This window comes from Buceros rhinoceros, unplaced genomic scaffold, assembly GCF_000710305.1.
Source record: "Buceros rhinoceros silvestris isolate BGI_N320 unplaced genomic scaffold, ASM71030v1 scaffold16268, whole genome shotgun sequence".
NCBI lineage: Eukaryota > Metazoa > Chordata > Aves > Bucerotiformes > Bucerotidae > Buceros > Buceros rhinoceros.
This window is the reverse complement of record NW_010427850.1, coordinates 26,169-47,133: the sequence shown is the minus strand read 5'-3', so window position 1 is coordinate 47,133 and position 20,965 is coordinate 26,169. Positions and strand designations below refer to the sequence as shown.

Genomic DNA, 20,965 nt, shown 5'->3' with positions numbered 1-20,965 from the left:
CCGCTTGCACGACCACAGAAATGGCAAGATTTGGGGGCAGGCTGTTGAGTTCGCCTGTGTCATGCCAGATGGCGACTGTTGGGAATGAGTGTTGAGCTCATCCCAAGCCCCTGCACCCCGGCTGGCTGTGTGCTCCCCGCTGCCCCGCCAGCTGCAGAGGCAGCCCTGATGTAGGTCTTTATCAGGCACTTAGTTATGTTTTGGGGACTGGTGCACTTTCAAGGGTCACAGCTCTCAGTCTCGCCTCTGCTCCAGCCCAGGACTGAGAAGGAAACGAGGGCCAATTAAGCGTGCTCTGTCTCCTGCCCTATTTTGGTCTCTTTGCTCCGTTCATTTGAAGTCATCCAGGTCCCCTGCGCTGCTGGGAGTTGCTCCTCTCCTGGCAGCAGCAGGCTGGGTTGCTGAGGAGTGGAAAAAAATAATTGCCTGATAAAAGTGCTTTGAGAAACATTTTCCAGTACTTGGAAAGAAAGGATGCCTTTAAATCTTACGCTCATCTACTTTTCCAAGGAACAGGAGGGCTACAAAAGTACGGACAGTTGCAGGGTGGCTTGGGCCCCTCTGAAACATGAGACAGGTTTGCAATAAGCTTCTGGGCCATCTCTCTGAGCTTTAGAACAGCTTTAAAAAAAAGATTCAATTAAGATGTCATGGATATAAATGACTTCTCCTTTTCCCCACCCCGGTGTTTTAGTGTTAGGCCGTGAAACGCACGAGCAAACAACAAAGAAAGAGCCAGGTGCCGTTGTAACAGCAGGTACCATCAGCAAATGGGCTGGTTGAGATGTGAAGTGGGCAGAGGAAGGCACGTCGATGCCCTAATGAGGTTCACAAAGGAAATGTTCTTCGCTTTCATTCAGCCCTTTCGATGAAGTTGTTTAACCCCACTAAAAGGTAAATATTTAGTATCAATCTCCTTGACAATCTGAATTCATCCAGCGTCTCTCTGAAACGCCGCCTGTCTGCCACAGCTCTGCGCTTGCCCGAAGGGACTTGGTGGCTCTTCATAGTTTCAGTTCACTTCTTTCCCCCAATTCTCCACTAACGGCAAGTGCGTGACTCTCTCTAAGTTAGGACTGCTGCAAGGGCAGCTCTGTGTGGGGCTGTTTGCAGAAGCTGTAAAATCAGTTAATACCTTCTCCTGTTTGCACAGGTTAACGCGCTCGTGTTAGTGTCCGGGCATTCGCCCAAACCCGCAGGAGGTGGGGGATGCTTCAGCAAATGGCTCAGTGTTGAAAAACCTGTTGTTTCCTCAGAGAAACACGGCCTCGTGTGCGGTGTTTTGTTACTGGAGCCGCCAGCGTTTCTGTGCAAAATCCTCTCTGGGTACAGGAAACTTCTAAAAGAAATGCTGCTTTTCTGACTGGAGCTATTTTTGAATTTGGCAATGGCTTTGAGGAGAAAAAAGTTGAATCCTTTGCTGTCTGCATTTGAAAGAAACCCTTGGTCTGCCATGTTGGGGCTCATCCTCCCTTGGTCTCTTGTCTACAAACACAGGATCATCTTATGGAGATGAAATCCCAAATGTGGTGATGTCACCAGGGCCTGGTGTGCGGTGTTTTTTTACTGGAGCCGCCAGCGTTTCTGTGCAAAATCCTCTCTGGGTACAGGAAACTTCTAAAAGAAATGCTGCTTTTCTGACTGGAGCTATTTTTGAATTTGGCAATGGCTTTGAGGAGAAAAAAGTTGAATCCTTTGCTGTCTGCATTTGAAAGAAACCCTTGGTCTGCCATGTTGGGGCTCATCCTCCCTTGGTCTCTTGTCTACAAACACAGGATCATCTTATGGAGATGAAATCCCAAATGTGGTGATGTCTTTGGGAAAGTATTTGAGGGCGGTTGGGGTGTTTTTGTTTTGGTTTGTGTTTTTAAACAAAGCAAACCAGCTGCGGCGCAGGGCGGCAGGAGGAGATGGGGCTGTGGCTGCAGCCTACACTGAGGGGTGTGCGGCACCTCGAAGGGTGGCATTTCTGTGCCACTTGTCATTGATTTGTCATTTTAAAACCTGTGGTGAAGAGGTAGCTGGCATGGTCGGAGTCAAATACTGGGCAGCAGCGAGCCCTTCCCGATGCGGGAGCGGGATGTGACGTGCTCTTGCTGTGCTCTGATGGCAATGGCACAGCTTGCAAGGAAAAAAAAAAGAGGAAAAAAGCTGTCTCATGTCGCCAGGGCAAACCTGCAAAGTGCTGGAGAGAAGTACATGCAAAACACATGATTTATTCCAAGCGCTGTCCCTGTATATACCTTTCCTTGGCGTTTTCCCCTCTGGGGCAGTTTAAGGCTGGAGTTTTCCTCCTGGATGCAGCAGTGCTTTGCACAAGGCCTTAAATGCTCTCCACCTTCTGCCGCAGGCATTTCCGACGGCTACCCCCTGCTTATTAGCTCGCTGTGCCCTCTCCGAGATGCTCCCTCAGCCCTCCACTGTCTCCCACCACCGGCATTTGCTGGCACTCTCTTGCCTCTGGTCAAGGATGCTGTTGCCAAGATCTTCCAAAGGAGCTTTTCATGGCCAGCACCTGCTGAGGAGAGCTGCTGTCATTTGCCAACACGCTGCTTTTGACTGCGTTTTTCTTTCCTCCTTTATTTTTTTTAATCCTTTCTTTCTTAATGTTTCTTTCTCCTTTAAAAGTTTGGTAACAGATGTTGAGAATTGTTCCCATCTAAGGCTGTGAATAGGAGCTAAGCGACAAAAAGTGAAGTGCAGCAAATCGGGTGCTTGCTTTTGGTTGCATCTACCAACTCCCACCTAGGGATGCAAAAGCAAATCTAAAAAAGCTCTGAAATGTTGTTTACAACTTAAAGAGCAGCTGATGCCTGTTGAAAATCCTTCAGCCCAGAAGGATTCTGTTGGTTTTTCTCTGGCTTGTGTTTATTTCTCCTTCATTGTTCTTCCTAGTGAATGCCATTTGCATGAGAACGGGACCTTTTGTTTGTCAAGGAGCTGATCCATGCCTATTACTTATTCCTCATTTGGGCATTGACCGTTGGAGTCTGAGCCTGCCCAGGCAGTGCAATTAAATCAGATCCTTCAGACTGTGATCTTCTGGGATGCTGGGCTCACTTCCACAACAGTTGTTTGTGAGAAAGAAAAGGCTTTCTAACTTCAGGTGGATTAAGTATGCAGCAGAAGTTGAGCAAACGCGATTTTAACGAGAGCGGAGGGTCAGTAACACCAAAAATGTAAGTTATAGCAGCGAACCATCTTTCCCCAAGGGACAAATCGAGCTGTTTAAGAACTGAGACTTGCATGTGCTGTTTCTGACCATGTTTGAAACCCCACGCCTTCCCCTGAGGCTGTGAATTCTGGAGCCATGGGTGCCCAATCTGCTGTCCCTTTGCTCCTATGGGCCACCGTCAGCATGGCTCTGCTCCACAGCCAGTCTGTCACCTTCCATAGGCTTGTGGTGCAGCTTCTTTGTCTCATTGGATTTGGGAAACTTGCCTAATGGTACTTGGTGGTGTCTTCATTAATGTTCAAAATGTCGCAAGACTTCTACGTGTCCTTGATGCGACCAGCAAAGTGCTTCCTCCCTCTCGTCTCCCTGCCAGGATGACCTTCAAGATTTGCTGCTTTGACATCTTGTATTTATCCAAGGGAATAATAATTTGTACCCTGAACAGGTTTGCCAAAACTTTGCTAAGAGAGATTGTGACCTGTATAGCTCTATTTACGTCCATGCTGAAAGGACATGTAAACATGAGGTGGGAGCGGGGTTGGAAAACTAATGTGAGTAGGAGGAACGCTGAAGATAAGATTCTTGTTTTCTTATGTATGCAGCCAAGTTCTGGAGAAACAAACGCTTCATCTGATGAAAGTTTTCAGTATGAGAGTGATTTGAGAGAGCAATAACCCACCACAGCATGAGGTATAATAACCGCGTGAATGGTGTGATAATGTCCACGGAGGAAATCAAGGGTAAGGCTCAGTGATGCCGCTCGATTTCTGCCCCAAAACATGGAATGTACTATTCTTGCCTTTGTATTTGGAGTTGCAAAGGCCTCGCTATCGCTAGGGTTAAGTGTCATCTTGCCATCATAGCTGATTTCAAATGTAAATGTTTCAGCCCAGTGCTTTATCTCCTCCCACTCCTGGTAGCCTAAACGTGTTTTTTCTGAGGAATCGTAAGGCGAGGTGTGTCAGGCTGTGGGTTTGCTCCTTCTGCATGGTTTTTGCAGTGACAGGCAGAGGTGAGAAGGGCCCGGAATAGCCCATCCCCATTTGGTTGGCGCTGGAGGCTGGGTGGGATACCCCAGGGCACCTCAGCTGGGAGCAGACACCCTTTGCCGCACAGCAGGGTCCTGCCCCAAGGTCCTACCAGGGACAGCCACAGGCAGGAGTGGCAGCAAGAGCCTGAGCTCAGAGTGAGATGAAGAGCACTTTGTAGCTCAGACTTTCTTTTATCTTCTCACTGCTCATATAAAATGGTCTGCACAAACATTTATTATTAATACCAGGTTATTTTACTCTGCATGAGGGAAACAAATCTATCTGCGGGGGTTTTACGGCTGTGCTGACCTTGGTCTGTTGAAAACGCCATTCCTTTATTTCTGCCTCCTTCCAGCTGCGACATTTTTGAGCTGCTGCACTTCCTATTAGCATGACTGAAGGCAGGCTGGTCTCTGCTGTCTACAACAAGTCCTGCTTTCCTAAGCCCCTCTTTAAACTGAGTAAAGCTGTTTCGGTGCCCTTCATTGTCTCAGATACTCTGGCTGGCTGAGTGGGACCAGGTTTGATCCTGGTCTCTGGGAGGTGGCTTGACTGTAGTCACAGGGTTTAATGCTTAACAGGGGACACTGGGGATTGGGTTGGTGTCCTCTGAAGTGTAATCTAAACTGCATTACCTGGGTTTGCAGTGCTTAGTTTGGGATTAACAATTGCCTGGCAGTGTTTATAACTCAAAACTGCTGATTCTTGCTCTCAAGTTTTATCCCAGTTTAATGCCTTTTTTGTCTTGAAATAGAGGAGAGGATTAATAGGAATCTGTAGCATACAGCAGACATCCTTTGGTGTCTGCGAATCGCACTGATTCAGCTTTCCTTCCTGGGAAACACTTCTGTTTCCTCATAGATTTTTGGTTGTATCAGTATCCCACAGCAACTTTTTTATCACATTAGATGATGTGGTAAATGCCATTTGGTGTGGAGTGACAGTGCATACAAATCAGAGTAAAAATAATAAATGAAATGGAGCTGTAGGTGTCCTTTGTCTTTCACCGTAGCTAAAGACACTTACTCATCTGGGAGCAAACTGCAGATGTCGAGTTTGAGAGTCAGAGCATCCTCCCGCCGGAACTGGACACGATCAGGACTCTGCATGTCTCTGTCACACCAAGGTCAGCAATGGGAACGCTCTGTCACCGTATGGTGTCACTTAGGACATTTTTCCTTCTTTATGAGACTTTCATCTCATATCACTCCTCAATGCAGCAGGTGAAAAGAGCACACGAACAGCGTTGCTGTGTGGGGAGATAACTGCGAAGTGAGCTAGGGTGTGATTCCTGCCTGTGCCTGTCCACTTCCACAGCAAAATTAACGTTTTCATACTTCTTGTCTAGGTGATTTTTCTCAGGGGACTTCTTGCTAGCATCTAGAGTGCTACAAATTCCTCTTTAGTTTATGGTGCTATCTTTCTGCAGAGAATGCAAAGGACAATTTTAACCCTCTCTGGTGGCAATAGAAATGTTAAAACCACTTTGAGAGGAGCATATGCTTTGGAAAATTTCTCTAAAAGCCTATGAGTTTCTCTTGAGACTTGCTTTTCGGAGGGTTTTCTCATTATCACTGACCACAGATGTGGCGTTGCTCATGGTAAATATTTTGTTGTATGCGCACATCTTGTGTAAAACATAAAAGTCATGAAATCTGTCAGCCTCAGGGCGCATTTTGTGAAAGGCCTCTCAAATTAAATGGCTTGGGTGGCCCAAAGGGTGAAGCTTGCCCAGCAGAGACCATGACCCACTACCCTCCAAATGCAAAAAGAAGTGCAAGTGGAAAAAGTGCTCCATAACAGCTCTGTAGCCCCCATTCTCCTTCTTTCAGAATAAACCAATGATTTTTAGCTAAGAATTGTACGTGTGAGGAATGAGTCCTCAGTTCTTAGGGGTGAATCATTTGCAAACAAATCCTCAGCTCTGCTTTCTTTTTTCCTCAGATGAATCATTACCTGTATTCTGTGAAGCCTGTGATGGATTTAGATGGCAGATTTTCAGTTCCTTCGTACAGTTTTATCTTGGTCAACATCCCTGCCTCTTGTAAGCAGTGTATTATTGCTGAGGTATGTAGCCAAGAAACCAAAACCTCCTAAATTTAGTATTTATCTTGCCGCTGCCTACCAGCACTCTAAATGAAATTACAGTGCAAGATAGTTTATGATCTGTGGGACGAAAGGCAGCAGAGTAACAACTAAGAACGGGCATACCTAAAAATGGGAAAAAAACGGAGCGTAGAACTGCAGCTGAGCTTCCAGTCTCAGCTGCAGTAGCATAAGCCCAAAGTCATGTCAGTAAAACTAAAGGAGCTGCCTCAGGCTAGAGAAAAGCAACTGAGATCAGTTTTCTCACACACTTTGGCATTTTCTGCCTCCTTAGGTACTGCCAAAACCCCTGTTCCCTATGTTCAGGCATTGTCAGCTGAAGTGGAGGCCCTCTTGGCATGGCTTTGAGATGTAAAATGGACCTTGTGCATCAGCCCTGTTTTCTTCTATTCGTTGTTACCTCCGCTTCCGAAAGGAGCCTGAAGTGTCGGTGGTAAAACCTTTGTGTCTATTGAAGCGTGGTTAGTTGAGAGATGTTATGAGCTAGGGGATGGTGCGGCTTTGGTACCTGCTGGCCTGGAAGCTAGTCAGATATTCTGAATTTACAGAGGGAATCAATGGAAATGGCAGTTGATACGGAGAGGGAATTCTTGCTGGTGGGTTTTATTTTCCTGCACTTGGGCATAACCAGGACATGGTTAGGGTAAGTGCACAGACAGCCCTTCTGCCCTCAGACACACAGTTCATAGCCTGAACACCAGAAGGACTCTATAAACACGCTCACTTCTGTGTTGGGCCAGCATATGTCTCCTCAGCCACTGGACTGCTTTGGTACAATCTCATACTTAGATGTAGCAACTTCAAAGAAATTCTCTTTTACAGGCTGGAGTCTCCACATGCAAAGTCACCAGCTCAGGGAAGAAATCAATACATGGTTTGTGCTTTCTCCTTCTCAAAAGTGGACAGAGAAAAGACAGTTCAAAGGCTGGGATTACTCCCCCTGCCTAGAAGAGGTATTGCGAGGATCCAGCTCAGCACAAATATGAAAACTAATTGCTTCGGTTGTCATCATCCTCATCACTCAGGGGAGTTGTGGCTGGCCACTGGGATAGCAGTAGAGGCAGCGCTGGGGGTCCCCTGAGCAGTGAGCGGTCCCCCTCCAGGCCAGATGTCTGTCGGCATTCAGTGCACCGAGATGCCGGTGAGCACTGGTAAGAAGTAACTGGCTGGCATGGTGGGCTCCTGCTGGTGGACTGGTTTTTATTGCTTTGTTTGTTTGGGAAGCGGCAGTGCTCAGCTTGCCCTGAGGTCCCAAAGGTTGCTTTCCCTGGGGATCCTGCGTTCCTGGCTGCTGCTTTAAGGATCAGGGCTGCTCTTATCTTATTCCCCGGGACAGAGGGGGTTGTTCCTTCAGATTCATGTGTTTGCCACTACGGTGGACTCAGGCTGTTTGCTTCTGCTCCTGTTTGGTTTGGCTCTGTTCCTAGGTTTGTAACCAAGCAGGAAGGAACAGGTATGTGAAAAGCCTGCTGAGCAAGAGAGGAGCTGGTGAGGAAGCCTGGAACTGGGATAGTCAATCAATCTGAGCTATCCGGGGACTCGAGCTAGTGGGAGTATTAGTGGTTGTCCCGGTTTGATGTTGGGGACCTGTTGCTAAAACAAGTGTTGCACCTTTTCAGAGTGAGGCAGCCCATGGAGGAATGGCATGGAGGTCTTGCCATACCCATGCCAACATAAAGCTGCCTTTGGATTTAGAGTTACGATAATTTCATTTTTTTAAATAGCATGTGCAAGTCTAAACCTGGCAGCTGTGCGAGCACAAGCATAGATCAGGGCGGGCAACAGAACTTAGTGTGAAGATTTTTACCATCAACTCTAGGGTTTTGTTTCTCGGCAGCCCAAGTCTGTCATGCTTGAAGTCCTGAGGAAGGTTTGCAGATGTGTTATAGACAGCGAAGCTGAAAGATGCTACCATGTATAAGCAAACAGTTTATTTTTCTTTTTTCAAACTAAAGAAGTATCACATCCAAAGAGACATGCATCACCATTTAGAGGAATAATTCAATTTCTTTTTGCCAGTAAATGTTAACACGAAACATAATGGAAGGAAATTTATAATAAAGTTAGGAGCGGTCTCCTGGGAATGGGCTGGTTTCTACAAAGTATTTTCAGATCTGAATATTTGAAGTAAGTTGCTTAGATAAGTAGTTCAGGATCCTGTACTTCCCACAAAAGCCTCTCCGCGCATCCTGAGTAACTAACACGTGGCACGCGGATCAAGGCCTTCGCGTGGCTGTTTTTTCACCGTTTTGTAATGGATCTTCCAAGGACTCCTTTAAAACAAAATAATAACACACCCCATCAAGGCAGCAGTTCAGGTTTGCCCAGCAAAGGGTGACCTGAACGAGGGCTCGTAGCACTTGCTGAAAACTGGTGTGGATGATGTCATTCTTCACCAAGAAGTACAAGAAGTATGCCACGTGGTAAGGTGTGAAACACACCAAAAACGCAGCAAGGTTGGTCACCACGACCTTCTCTGCTCTAGCCATGTGTGTTTGGGGGTTGCCTGGTTTTCTGTACCTTCTCAAGCACCTGATGATCTGAGCAGTGCAGAAGGTCATGACCGCCATGCTGCCAAAGAAGGTGATCTCCAAGGCGCTGAACAAGCCCGCGTTTTCCCACGTGCTCTTGGAGAAGTTATGGAAGCAGGATGAGATGTTGTGGCCCTTTCCATGCAGTTGGAAAGTAGAGACTGTCCCAGATGAGGTGCCCAGGCAGATGACAGCACAGACTGTAGCAGCTTTCTTGGGGGATCGCAGGGTGGGAGCCTTGAAAGGGTGCTGGATAGCGATGTACCGGTCTACACAGATGCAGAGGGAGATGAGGATGCTGCCATACATGTTTATAAAGTAGAGACTCTCCAAGGTGGAGCAAAACACAGACCCCAAGTTCCAGTTGTCCTGAAGGTGGTAGGAAACAATTTTAAAAGGAAGAGTAAACAGCAGCAAAGTATCCAGGAAAATAAGGGCTATCATGTAGACTGTAGATTCTGACAGCTTTTTAATTTTAAAAAACAAGAACGACAGAGCCATCACATTGAACAGCAATCCCAGGGTAAATGTGGGGGTGTACATGATGAGCTGGAACAGTTCCACAGTAGCGCTGATGTTGCTGATATCGCCCTTGGCTTGGGTGTCATTCATATCTCCAGGTATGCTGGAAGAGAAGAAAATCAGCTTCACCACCAGGAAAGATGAAGATCACATTTAAGACATGGCCAATGAGGTCTCTATCTGTCCACACCTGGAGATGCTTCTTCCTCTCGGTCTGCTGTGCATCGAGTTGCAGCTCCCAGTAACATGGAGCTGCTCAGAGCAAAAGGATCTTGGGCCAGGGCTGTGCCTCAAGGAGGAGAAAAGCTTTCTGGGGTCCAAGCCTCTCTTGTACTGGTACCTGTTACCCCAAACCACGCTGCCTTATAGTTTAGACTAGGAGAGCATAGATGTGACTGCACCATCCCCTGGGAGCGATATGATCTCTTTGTGGTGCCCTGATTTTAGGGTTATGTGGCTTGTGGGGTTGGAGGCAATTAGTCAGATCAGGTTTCCTGAATCAAGCTATCATAAGAGACTTTGGGGAGCCAAGAGCATGAGGGTTGCCCGTGTTTATTAATGTGAAGATCCCAAACAGTTGTTGCCATCCTGCACCTTCTCCCACCAGCACTGGATAAAGAAGGGCTGTGGTTGCCTCCGGCCCCTCTGACAAGCTTGCTAAGAGCGGCAGGCAGGATGTCTGAAACAGGCTATTTCAAGCCCAGGTTAAATCTTTAGAAGAGGAATGAGATTTAAGAACCCAGGCTTCTGCTGAAACCTGCCAGACTTACCACAGCGGATAAATTTCTATCTGCAGAGATGGGGGTTGCAGAAAACATGCAGCTGGTTTCTCCTCTGCCGAGAGGGGACTGAAAGTGTCGCGGTAGGCACCCTCTGAGCAGGGATCATGGAGTAATTCTCTTCGTTAGAGGAAGGGTGCTGCTTTGCTCCTGCTCTCAGCCTCTCCTGATAGGGACTGGGAAGGTTCTCATTGGTTTCTGCGCTGCTGGTCTCAGCCAGAACTGCTTACAAATGCAAATGCACAGCAATACCTGGCCCGTCCTTCCAGCCAGTTGTCACCACAAATGTAACCTGTGAATAAAGCCTTTCAGAGATGTGTTACTCTCCAGAAATGACTTTTGTCTGCTGTTCTCTAGTTATTACTTCAACCTAGTGCCTTTCCCATGTGAGTTACTGATCTTGGTGCTGTTTCGTTTCAGGTTTGTCAGCTGGTTGTCAACTGTGTGACCCAAGTTTCTCCTCTGCAGATCAAGTCACTCCTCGAGTATTTCAGAAGTAAGTTCTCCCACTCTGTGGTTTGAGATTAGGAAAGGAAATTCATTCCTTACTTAAAAAAAAACAATTATTGTTAGGAAACCAGAGCAGGTTTTCTCCTTGAAGACACCCTGATGCCAGGTGAGTCACGGTGTTTCTGTGAGTTACTGGTTTACATTATAGGAGTGAGAAAGGCAACTCCGGGACCCCAGCCCAATGAGGAGAGGGGGGTGCTGGCAGGGCTGTGGGTGCCAGAGAACATACCCTGGCAGCGTCAGCTGCAGGCAGCCATCTGCAGCCTCATCCTGGTGTAGCAGGGACAGGTTTTATTGGGTTCCAGTGCTGCTGGCTGTCTACAGCACGTTTTGACAGCCTCCTGCCTTGCAGAGCACCACTGCTCCCAAGGCACGGGAGGACATGGCGCAGTGGGGCAGCAAACCTGTCAGCCACAGGGCTGAGGAATTCACTGGATTGGGTCCCTGATCCTCCGAATTCAGGTGTCCTGTGGCAGATGAGCAGGTACAGTGACCACTTGGGCAGAGATACTGCCTGGTACAAGAGGGTGGCCTAGGCTGGCAACCCAATACGCTGCTCACCTGCTGAGCCCCCTTCATGGAGTGAAGGACTGCGAGCCTGGCTCTGGGAGGAACCCGTTACTGAGAGCCGAAGGGATAAAGAGTCAATTAAGGGACTACGGAAAAGTAATAAATATTGACAAAGTTCTTCACTGCCTCTGTAGGAGATTTCATTAGTCCTTTTTTTTTCTTTAGTCTTTTTTTGGGGAGGGGGAGGTTTGTTTTTTTGTTTGCTAGTATTTAAAGAATAAATGCAAAGGGTAGCTGTGCTCACTCTTAAAAAAATACATAGATGTGCTATGAACAAAACAAGCTATGTAAAACAGACCTAGTTTTCAGATCTTGCAGCAAGGGGGAAGCTTTTAAGGCAAGGTTTCACTGCAAAGAAAAAGCCTCTCTTGTCATCTTACCTTCGGGCTGCCTCTAGCTGTGGTTGTTGACTTTGTCTGCTTCTCCCCGCGCAGAATTCTCAAGCCTTGTACTTTGCTTTAAGGTGGTGGAGTGAGCTGCATGCAAAGTAACTGCTGGCCACGATTCCGGAAAGCATGAAGTGCTGCTGCTTCTCGTTTCACCACGTTTCCATTACAGCCCCGCTCTCCCCACGCCGTGCCTGCATACACCCACTACGTACATAGCGTGTCACCCAGAGCTCGTTTGAGGATGTAAATACATGGCTTTCCTGGGCTCGTGTCTCCCTGAGTCACCTGCTCAAAACAGTCTTTGGTAGCAGAGAAGGAAATTCTGGCCCCGCAAATCTTTCTCTGACTTTTTTTCTACCAGACGTTGTTTTACTGACTGTCACATCTGTGGGGAGAGTGCTAGCTGTTGAAACGTGCTTTGAGCTCAGTCCTGAGCTACTGCTGTCATTGCTTCCTGGACTTTTCATGAAGGAACATTGATTTTCAGTGGTGATCCAATACGGTTACTTCAAGTTAGTGCTTTAAGAAAAGTTAAGGGTTCTTAAATCTGTTTATACTAGCAGGGAGCAGGGAATGCACCCGTGGAGAGGGTCTGCTGATGATTTTATTGAGGGGGAAAGGGGAAAAAAGTTTTTTTTTTCTTATTGTCTTGATTTTCTTATTGTCTTTATTATTGTCTTTATTGTGGTTGTTTGCAATCTTCTTACCAAAGGGGGAAAGAAAGGCCAGAGGGGTAGTTTGGCTTGGTCCTCTGCACACTGCTTAAATGTCACACCCGAGGATTACGTTCGCTGAATTCAAACTGTGCATCTGTGAAAGAGATGGGGGATCAGAGGCAAGAGGAGAAATAGTGCTTGAGGTTTCCTCATGGTGTTTTAGTTGAAATGACTCCACCTAGGAAAAAACCCAAAACACCACCACGGGGAACAGACGTGATGGAAGGTCTCAGTGAACAATGCCTTGCTGCATTCCCCAGCGAGGTTTCACTTCTGGGTGTCCAGTGGTGGTCCTGTGGCCATGGCTGCCCTGTGGATGTTAGTGGGAAATCCCACCCAGCACCAGCAGGCACCACCACCATGAAGAGGCTTTTGGAGCCTGAGCCAGCCTGGGTGGTGGGAAGGGAGGCTGCTGTGAGCATGAGATGGGAGCCCACCTGCCAGGGTGCTGTCTGTGCTCCTGCCCTGGGCCAGGCTTTGCACATGCCAGTTCTGATACTGTCACCAATGCTCAGAGCAGATGCTCTCTCCTCCTCATTCAAGGTTTTCTCCTCACACACTTGGAGTTTTCTCCCATTTTCTCTTTGATACTCATATTTTCATGCCACCTAGGTGCTGCCCACCTCGCTAGATGCTGCCCGGAAGCATCCCTGGGCATGGTTGCTGCACAAAGATCTATGTAGCTGCATGTCTGGAAAAAGATGCTTTGAAAAGGGAGGATGAGGAAGCAACAATGCCAGGGCTGGCGTATCATAGTCTAGCCACCACCAGCAGTTGGGCTGCTTTTTCTTTTTTTTTTTTCCAGCAAACATCCTCATGAGTTTTTTTAGGGAGGGATCTGAGGAGAAATGGCCAGGAAGGCGTGCAGGGGGTACAAATGCACCCGGGACAAGGTGTGAAGGCTCCTCTCCCTTCAAAACTAAAAGGGTGAAATGGATGATGCTGAGGGCTGATGGAGAGGGGAAAATGAATCCACATGAACAGCGTAAGGGAAAGGCTGGGATAGTCCACGAAGGAGTCTCAGGCTGTTGATTAATAGCTTAACTTGTGATGCAAGGGTGAGAGAGCTGTGGACCGTGCTGCCGACAACAACGCCATGGCTCTGGCTTTTCAGCTGTCAGTCCTGGCTTTCTGAGAGTGTCAGTATGGGGCTGGTGCCACTGACATCCTTCCTCCTCAGCAGCTGTAGCAGTACCCAGTGACCACAGAGGGTTGTGCAGGGGAGACACAGTGTTTTTTTCTTGATCTAAACCAGAGTCTAACCAGTGAGAAAAATATTTGCTCTGCCTGAGAAGAGAGAACGTCCACGGCTGTGTTCCCCTTGCTTTCTTCCACGATTTCGCCCAGATGCCCTTCAAGTCTTCTCCGCTTCTCAGTTTCACTGACCTCCCCCCCGCCCCCGCCCTCCCATGTCCCCAGGCCACTGTTTTTTCTCTTTTTTGAGGAGCTGCTCTAGCTCTGTGCTGAGCTGGAGGCTTCAGAAGCCAGCCAGAAGGAAACAGCAGGCGGCTGGGCTACAGAGGACACAACCGAACAACGTGTGGAGCCTTGGGGTGGTCCCACAGAAGCTTTTACTGCGAGGCTGTGCATGGTTGGGGTTGCCACGGGTGGGCTGAGAGCACGTCTGAGCTCCTTGGTCCTGCTATGAAGCCTCACTGGGTGGCACCCAGGAACACCAACCTCTCCTCCCTTTGTCCCACTGGGGACATGGCCAGGAGGCGATTTGAGCTTGCTCCTGTTGCCCCGGGCCATTGCAGCATCCCACCAGGGCTGCCCCACCAGCCTCTGGGTGAAACAGCGCTGGGATGAAATGTTCCATCACCTCAATCCGGTGGCTCTGCAAGAGCCCTTTGTTATTGAGTTGCACCACCTTGTGGCTCCAGGGGAAATGAGAAACACGGCTTCAGCCCTGTGATGTCTTTGTCTGTGGTTGATCCCCAGGAGGAACAGCTTATCCTGTATCTCAGACAGCTTAACTCACAACCTGCCTCCACCAGCCGAGCACTAGATCCTTGTCTTTACCAGCCTCTGTGTGTGCTCCACTGTCTGCATATGGACAGGGCAGGAGTGGGGAGAAAAGGGAGAGCCAAAAGCTCTGGTGGTGGGTGGAGCGTGACAAAGCTCAGAAACAGCTGAAATGGAGCTTTTCTGTCAAGCAAGTGACCGTAAGTGCTGCCCGTGGTTTGCTGGTGAGGCTGAGACCCCAGGGCTGGGAAGCTGCTGTGCCGGTACAGTGCTCTGATCCCAGATGATGACCTTCCCACCAGCATTTAGTGTCCTCTGAAAGGACCGTGAAGCTTGAGGGAGGCACCAACAAACCTTGGCTGTGCATCAGGGCCAAGAGTGTCACACTGTCACAGTTGAGGAGGGTCCTTTTGATGCTGGAGGAGCTAAATCTGCTGCTTGGGAGAGCAGGTGAGCTGATGTCTCTGTTTGAGCCCTGACGTGTTTAGTTTTGAAGTGATCAAGTATTTGTTGAGAGACACGTCTCAGTTCACACAGAGAAATTAGCTGGGAATGCTCCCGTGGGGCTCCTGGGGCCAGAACAGCAGGGTGGGCATTTTCGGTGTCAGTGCTCTGAGACTGGTGAGATCTGAAACGGGTGCAACGTGACTAAACCCAAGGAAGAGGCGCTCTTTCCCCCAAATCTTCCACAACGTTCTGATCTAAGGCCCAGGCAATTCAGGCATTCATCCCCCGACCTCCTCACTCTAACTCTCAGGCTGCAGTGCCCACGGCCACAACTGGGTGGAGATCTGTCCCCTGTGTTGCAGCTTTTGCACTTTTAGTTATTCTCCGACTCTGGGGAGCAGGCGCTCACAGGGGGCTCATGCACCCTCGCTGGGGGCCCTGTAGAGCACATCACAGCATATGCCTCCTGCCAGCCTAATAACCGGGTCTAAGGTATTTTTAGACCCCACATGGCTCCATTTCTTCTTAATGCGAAAGGTCAGCTCTCCTTGCCTCGCTTCTGGGGCTTGTGTGATGGCACAGTGTGTGTCTGTGAGAAATCTAGGAGCATTTATGGCAGCCCTCGTGGCAGGGAGGGAAGTCCATTGAATGTCATTGTGAGAAAAAAATGAACGGTAGAAGAGCTTAAGAGTTGTTTTAAGCAAGAATTAAAGTGCCCCTAACAAGGCAGCCTGCCTTTGGCTGAAGCCGACAGTGGATGTTGAGGGGAAGAGTATAAGAAGCTGCCTTCCCGTTGCTGGCAGTGCTTCCAGCAATAAGGAGTTTAGAAAATAAGGGAATTTTGATCATAAAGGCTCCTTTAGTGAGTTGCAGCCTCTTCTCTTCCCATAGCCCACAGTGGTTTTCTACAGATGTGTTACAGATGCATCGAACATGATATACATGCGTCTACTTAGCAGACAATTCTAGCATCTTCACGCTGAAAATACCAGAACTTTTTATCCATGTATCTTTAGTATTTTAGGGAATCGGTCAGATACGGATGGACGGACTGTGTTACCTAACAACGCTTCAGCCAGCAAGTGGATGTTGAGGGGAAGAGTATAAGAAGCTGCCTTCCCGTTGCTGGCAGTGCTTCCAGCAATAAGGAGTTTAGAAAATAAGGGAATTTTGATCATAAAGGCTCCTTTAGTGAGTTGCAGCCTCTTCTCTTCCCATAGCCCACAGTGGTTTTCTACAGATGTGTTACAGATGCATCGAACATGATATACATGCGTCTACTTAGCAGACAATTCTAGCATCTTCACGCTGAAAATACCAGAACTTTTTATCCATGTATCTTTAGTATTTTAGGGAACCGGTCAGATATGGATGGACTGTGTTACCTAACAACTGCTGCTTCAGCAACATGGCTTAAAAAACCACCCTAAACAAAATGTGTGATACTACAACTTAAGTTTTCCAGTGTTTTGTCGAGGTGATTTATTAAAATTACTCAGCAGAAGCAGCAGGTAGGTTGCCAGCTGAATCATGGTTTCTGCTCTTCCAAAAGTAGCAGAAATTGAAAGACAGCAAACCTCTGAGTTTAGATAATTATCACGAAGAGATGAGAATTGGAAATGCAGTGACAGCAGTCAGAATTTGGCCACACTACTTTTCCCTGACTTTATTTTTATAGCATTCCTCAAAGGCAATATTTGTACAAAACGGTATTTTCCCAGAAGACACATTTCCGGGAAAATGACAACCTTTAAAAAGTTGTTTTTGATTAAATTTCATTTTGCTTTCTCTGTGTTCTGCTCTGTTGCTTCCTTAGGTGAACTGTCTTTGCGGTGCCTAACCACACTGCTTTTAGGGTGCTCCGGGTGTCTCCACAGGACAGGCAGTGTGCCGTGGCAGGCTTGCCACTGTCAAGCTGGGTTTTTTTCCATCCTCTCCTAAGTGTAACAGTTCTGGTGTCATCCTGGTAGCGTAGGCAGGGTCTGTTATCTTTTCCATTTAACATGTGGGGAAGCGAAGCAGAGAGAAGCAACAGGACTTTCCAGAGGTGATACCAGACACCAGCAGTGGAGTGTGGTTTCCCAAAGCCGGACACCTCCCTTGCCTGTGTCTTCCTGGGCCCCAGCTCTCTGTCTGCAGCCCAGGTGGGACAGCACTGCATCAATCATGTCTGGATGAACACACCCCTTCGAATTCAGAATTGTAGTAACATGCAAAAGAAGTCATCGAGATGATGACAATGTGTATTTCATGTCATTTCCCATATATGTGTGATTAATCCATTCGAATCGTTCAGTCTTTCGGTTTGATTTCAGTAACGTTTCAGGGTGAGGCTGTGAATATGTGGTGGAAGCACCGAGTCTCTGCCGTTCTACTCGGTGCAGAGTTCAGAAAGGACTAAGAGAAGACTATTTCCCTCTTTTTCTCTGTAGCTGAACTCAGGAAGTGGTGGCCTTCGAGCAGAGCTTGTGCTGTTGCGTGTTGATGGTATGGTGTCTGTGCAGAAGCACTTAGCATTTAGTCACCCAAATTATGGGAATTTGCTCTGCACGCATAACTCATCATCTCTTTTTCCGTTGCTATTCCTTTTAAGATGATACAGCTTAGAGAAAGCATCTCTGCTTCTAAATATTTGGTTTCTTTGGCCAAGCATCTCTTGCACATTTAGCAGAAGACTTTCTTCTTTTTTGCTCCTTGCCCTGCCTTGCCAGCAGCATGTTTGTCACGAAAGACGCAGGTTCTGAAACACCAGCGGTTACGCTGAAGGCCGTCGCAGTGCTGCTGGTGGCTTTCAGCCCACCGTTACGCAGTGGTGTCAAGCCCTGGCTTTCTCCTCTGTGAAATGTGTATGCAGCATCCCACGCGCCTCTGAATTATAGAAAAGTCTACACATTTTTGTTTCCTTTTCACACATTTGCTTACCTTTGATACAGTATTTTTTTTTCTGAGGCACTGATTTTTATAGCTTTGGTTGCTACGAGTGAGAAGTTTATGCTGAAGGAAGTCCATTCCCTCATTTCTTTAATGTTCAGAAAGGCACACTTCTGACAGCTTTGTGTCCCTTGGTGTCGTTACCATTTGACATTAGGTACCTTTGCAAGAGCTGGCTTCTGAGCTGCTCCCTCTTCTCAGAAGAGCTACTGTGTACTAACAACGTCTGGATACAGAAAGGGAACGCTCAACTTGCAGCCCTGTTTTTGACACCAGTCCCTTTAAAAGCCATTGACTGGTAGAATAATATGGACTATTGCAGTTGGAAGGGACCTGCAATGATCACCTAGACCTCGTGCCTGACCACTTCAGGGCTGACCAAGTTAAAGCATGTTGTTAAGGGCACTGTCCAAACACCTCTTAAACACTGACAGGCTTGGGGCATCGACCACATCTCTAGGAAGCCTGTTCCAGTGTTTGACCACCCTTTTGGTAAAGAAATGCTTCCTAACGTCCAGTCTAAGCCTTCCCCGGCGCGGCTTTGAACCATTACTATGTGTCTTATCACTGGATACCAGGGAGAAGAGATCATCACCTCCCTCTCCACATCCCTTCCACAGGAAGCTGTAGAGAGCAACGAAGTCACCCCTCAGCATACTTTTCTCCAAACTAGACGAGCTCAGGGTCCTTAACTGCTTCTCGTAGGACATTCCTCCCAGCCCTCTCACCAGCTTTGTTACCTTCTTCTGGATGCATTCAAGGACCTTCACATCCCTCTTAAATTGTGGGGCCCAGAACTGCACACAGTGTTCAAGGAGAGTCCACACCATGATAAATACAGTGAGATTGACATCTCTTTTGAGCGTCTGGTATATACGGTTTTGGATGTACCCCAGGATGCAGTTTGCCCCCTTGTCTGCTGATGACCTCATGGACATCTTCCCAGAGAGCTCCTCACAGGATGGGTCAGAGAGGGGGTCGTCAGGACAGGAGCCAGGGACCCTGGTGCACGCGTTGGCCAGGACTTTGCAAGGCAGCTTGAGCAGTGGTTGTTGCCTTGTTCCCGTTCCACAGGCTGGCTCCAGTGCTTGTTGTAAACCAAAGCAGTGGATCAAAGTGCCTGAAGAAGCTGGTCAACCAGCAGCCCTATGGTTCTACAGTGTGAATAACCCCCTCAGTGTTGGTTTACCTATAAAATGAGGAACGTTCGCGGTTGGTTGATTGGTTGTGAGGAACACGTACAGAATAGTTTGGCTGTCATGTTCTCCTTAGAAAAGCGTTTGCTGAACCACATTCAGAACATGACAGGCTTAAAAAATACATTCAGAAAAGCACTCCCCAAGCGGCATGTTTAATCCTCTGAGCTCCGCATGCTGCAGAGTCTAGGGAGAGAAAGGTTCAAGCATTGTCTCAAGAAAAACCTGTAAAATAATCTGATTTAAGGGAAGCATTTCCTCCTGATACCCCTTGTCTTGCATCTCTGTATTGTTCCATTGAACACTATCAAGTTTTTGGCTCTGAGACAAGAAGAAATGCAATGTAAGAGAATAGGGGGGTGGATTGGGTTTTTTTTGGTTTTGTCTTTTTTTTTTTTTTTCTTACACTAGAAGCAGTGGTTTTCAGTCAGGTTTGCAAGTAAAGCCTTTCCGTATTACCGCTTATGCTGGTATTTCCATTATGGTTTCTTGCACCCCCAGCAGTTCAGTAAGGCCAAATTTAGAGGCATTTTTTACTATTTGTTCTGTTCTAAGACAGAACTCTTAGAGCTTCAGGAGGCTGATGCAAGCAGGCTGATGCAGGAGTGGTGGAGCCTCTGCTTGCTCTCTGTCTGCACAAGCTCGTGGACACAAGGACAGGACACAATGGGAGGGAGAGGAACGATGGAGGAAAGGGGGGTTGATGCCCTTTTCCACTTCTCACAGGAATTCAGCTGAAATTGGGAGGGATTTTATTGTCCTCATGTGCTTTCTTTCCTTTTTTCCACCTGTCCTTGCTGCAGGTGCATGCAGGGTGTTCTTGCCCTGCGGAACTAGGGCAGGGAGAGGTTCACACCACCTGTACTCTAAGGTAGCCTTTGTATCTCTATGTAACTACATGCTATAGTACATAAGCATAGACAAATATGTAGTCCCTGTAGAAAGGGAACCCCATGGCGCCACAACCTGGGTTTCCACCAAACGAAGGGAGGGCTCCAGCTCCTGTCATCTCCCCCTGCCTCTTCCCACTGGCCGTCTCTTGCTTTCCTCAGAGGGTTTCTATGTAGGGGCTGAGGCCGCACCACACGGTGCCTTTTCTTTTGCGGTGCCTTCGATGGAAGATTTAAAGGGCGTTTGCTAGGAGTTTACAAATGTCTGTCTTCCTACCTGGAAATGGAGACTATTTCACTGCTAATTTTTTACTGTGATACGCGTACACTTTGGACTTCTCACATTTATTAACTCTTAGTGAAATCAAATTCATATGAATAAATATAATACTGATGAATTTACGAGCATTTATCAGGCCACATCCTTTTCCTGTTGTTTTCCTGGTAAGCAGTTCTAAAGGCAACTATTTAAACATATTAGCGTAAAATTTCTCTGCTCTTGAGCATTTCTTTGTAAATAACCACATCCACTGAAGCAGAACTAACTAGGGCTATAGATTTGATGCTGATTTAGCAGTCAGGCTGGTGACCAGAATTAAGGGGGGGAGGGGGAGAAAGTGTTAGAACGTCTGTTGTTTAACTACAGGGTTTTTTTTTTTTGGTTTAGATAGTTCTACCATAGTTCACTTTTTGCAGAGCTGACGCTCAGTTCATGTTCTGCAGAGTCGACACTTGGTTCTTCTGAGTAAATCGTTCCAGGATACTGAATATTGTTTCTTCCATTTCTTCTGTATCTCATTAACTTGTGAAAAGTAAAATCAAATTCTAGATTAAGAGGAGCCCAATCTTCAAAACCTGCAGTTTAATAGCGTAGACGCAGCCTGCCACATCTGAGCCACATCCCTTCCTGGAGCTATAATTAGTGGTTTAAACTGTGTTCCTCTCAAGCAGGAAAAGAGAGTAACAATCCCAGTGTAACTATTGTTGTGCTTTCTTCTTCTTTCACCTGATCTGGTTTATCGAACCAAGAAATATTGACCATTTCTGTGTTAGGAGAACTCTTGCTTCTGATTCTGGATTGAGGAGAAGATACCTGTTCGGCAGAAAACCCGCGAGTGCTGAGTTCATAGTAATTCTCCCACAAACAAACAGATGCTGTACATAGTTGTGGCTTACCGCCCTTCTGAACAATCACACCCTCCCCACC

The 20,965-nt window shown here is 47.4% G+C and overlaps 1 protein-coding gene across 1 annotated transcript; it reads right to left on the bottom strand.

Moving 5' to 3' along the window:
- Positions 1-8,528: 8,528 nt before the first annotated feature.
- Positions 8,529-9,455, bottom strand: LOC104498669 (G-protein coupled receptor 55-like). Its single transcript, XM_010142078.1, has one exon. It carries the CDS (start codon positions 9,453-9,455, stop codon positions 8,529-8,531), a length of 927 nt encoding a protein of 308 aa, XP_010140380.1.
- Positions 9,456-20,965: the final 11,510 nt, after the last annotated feature.

Coding starts and splice junctions, on each gene's coding strand:
- LOC104498669 (XM_010142078.1), bottom strand. CDS start 9,455: ATGAATGACACCCAAGCCAAGGGCGATATCAGCAACATCAGCGCTACT.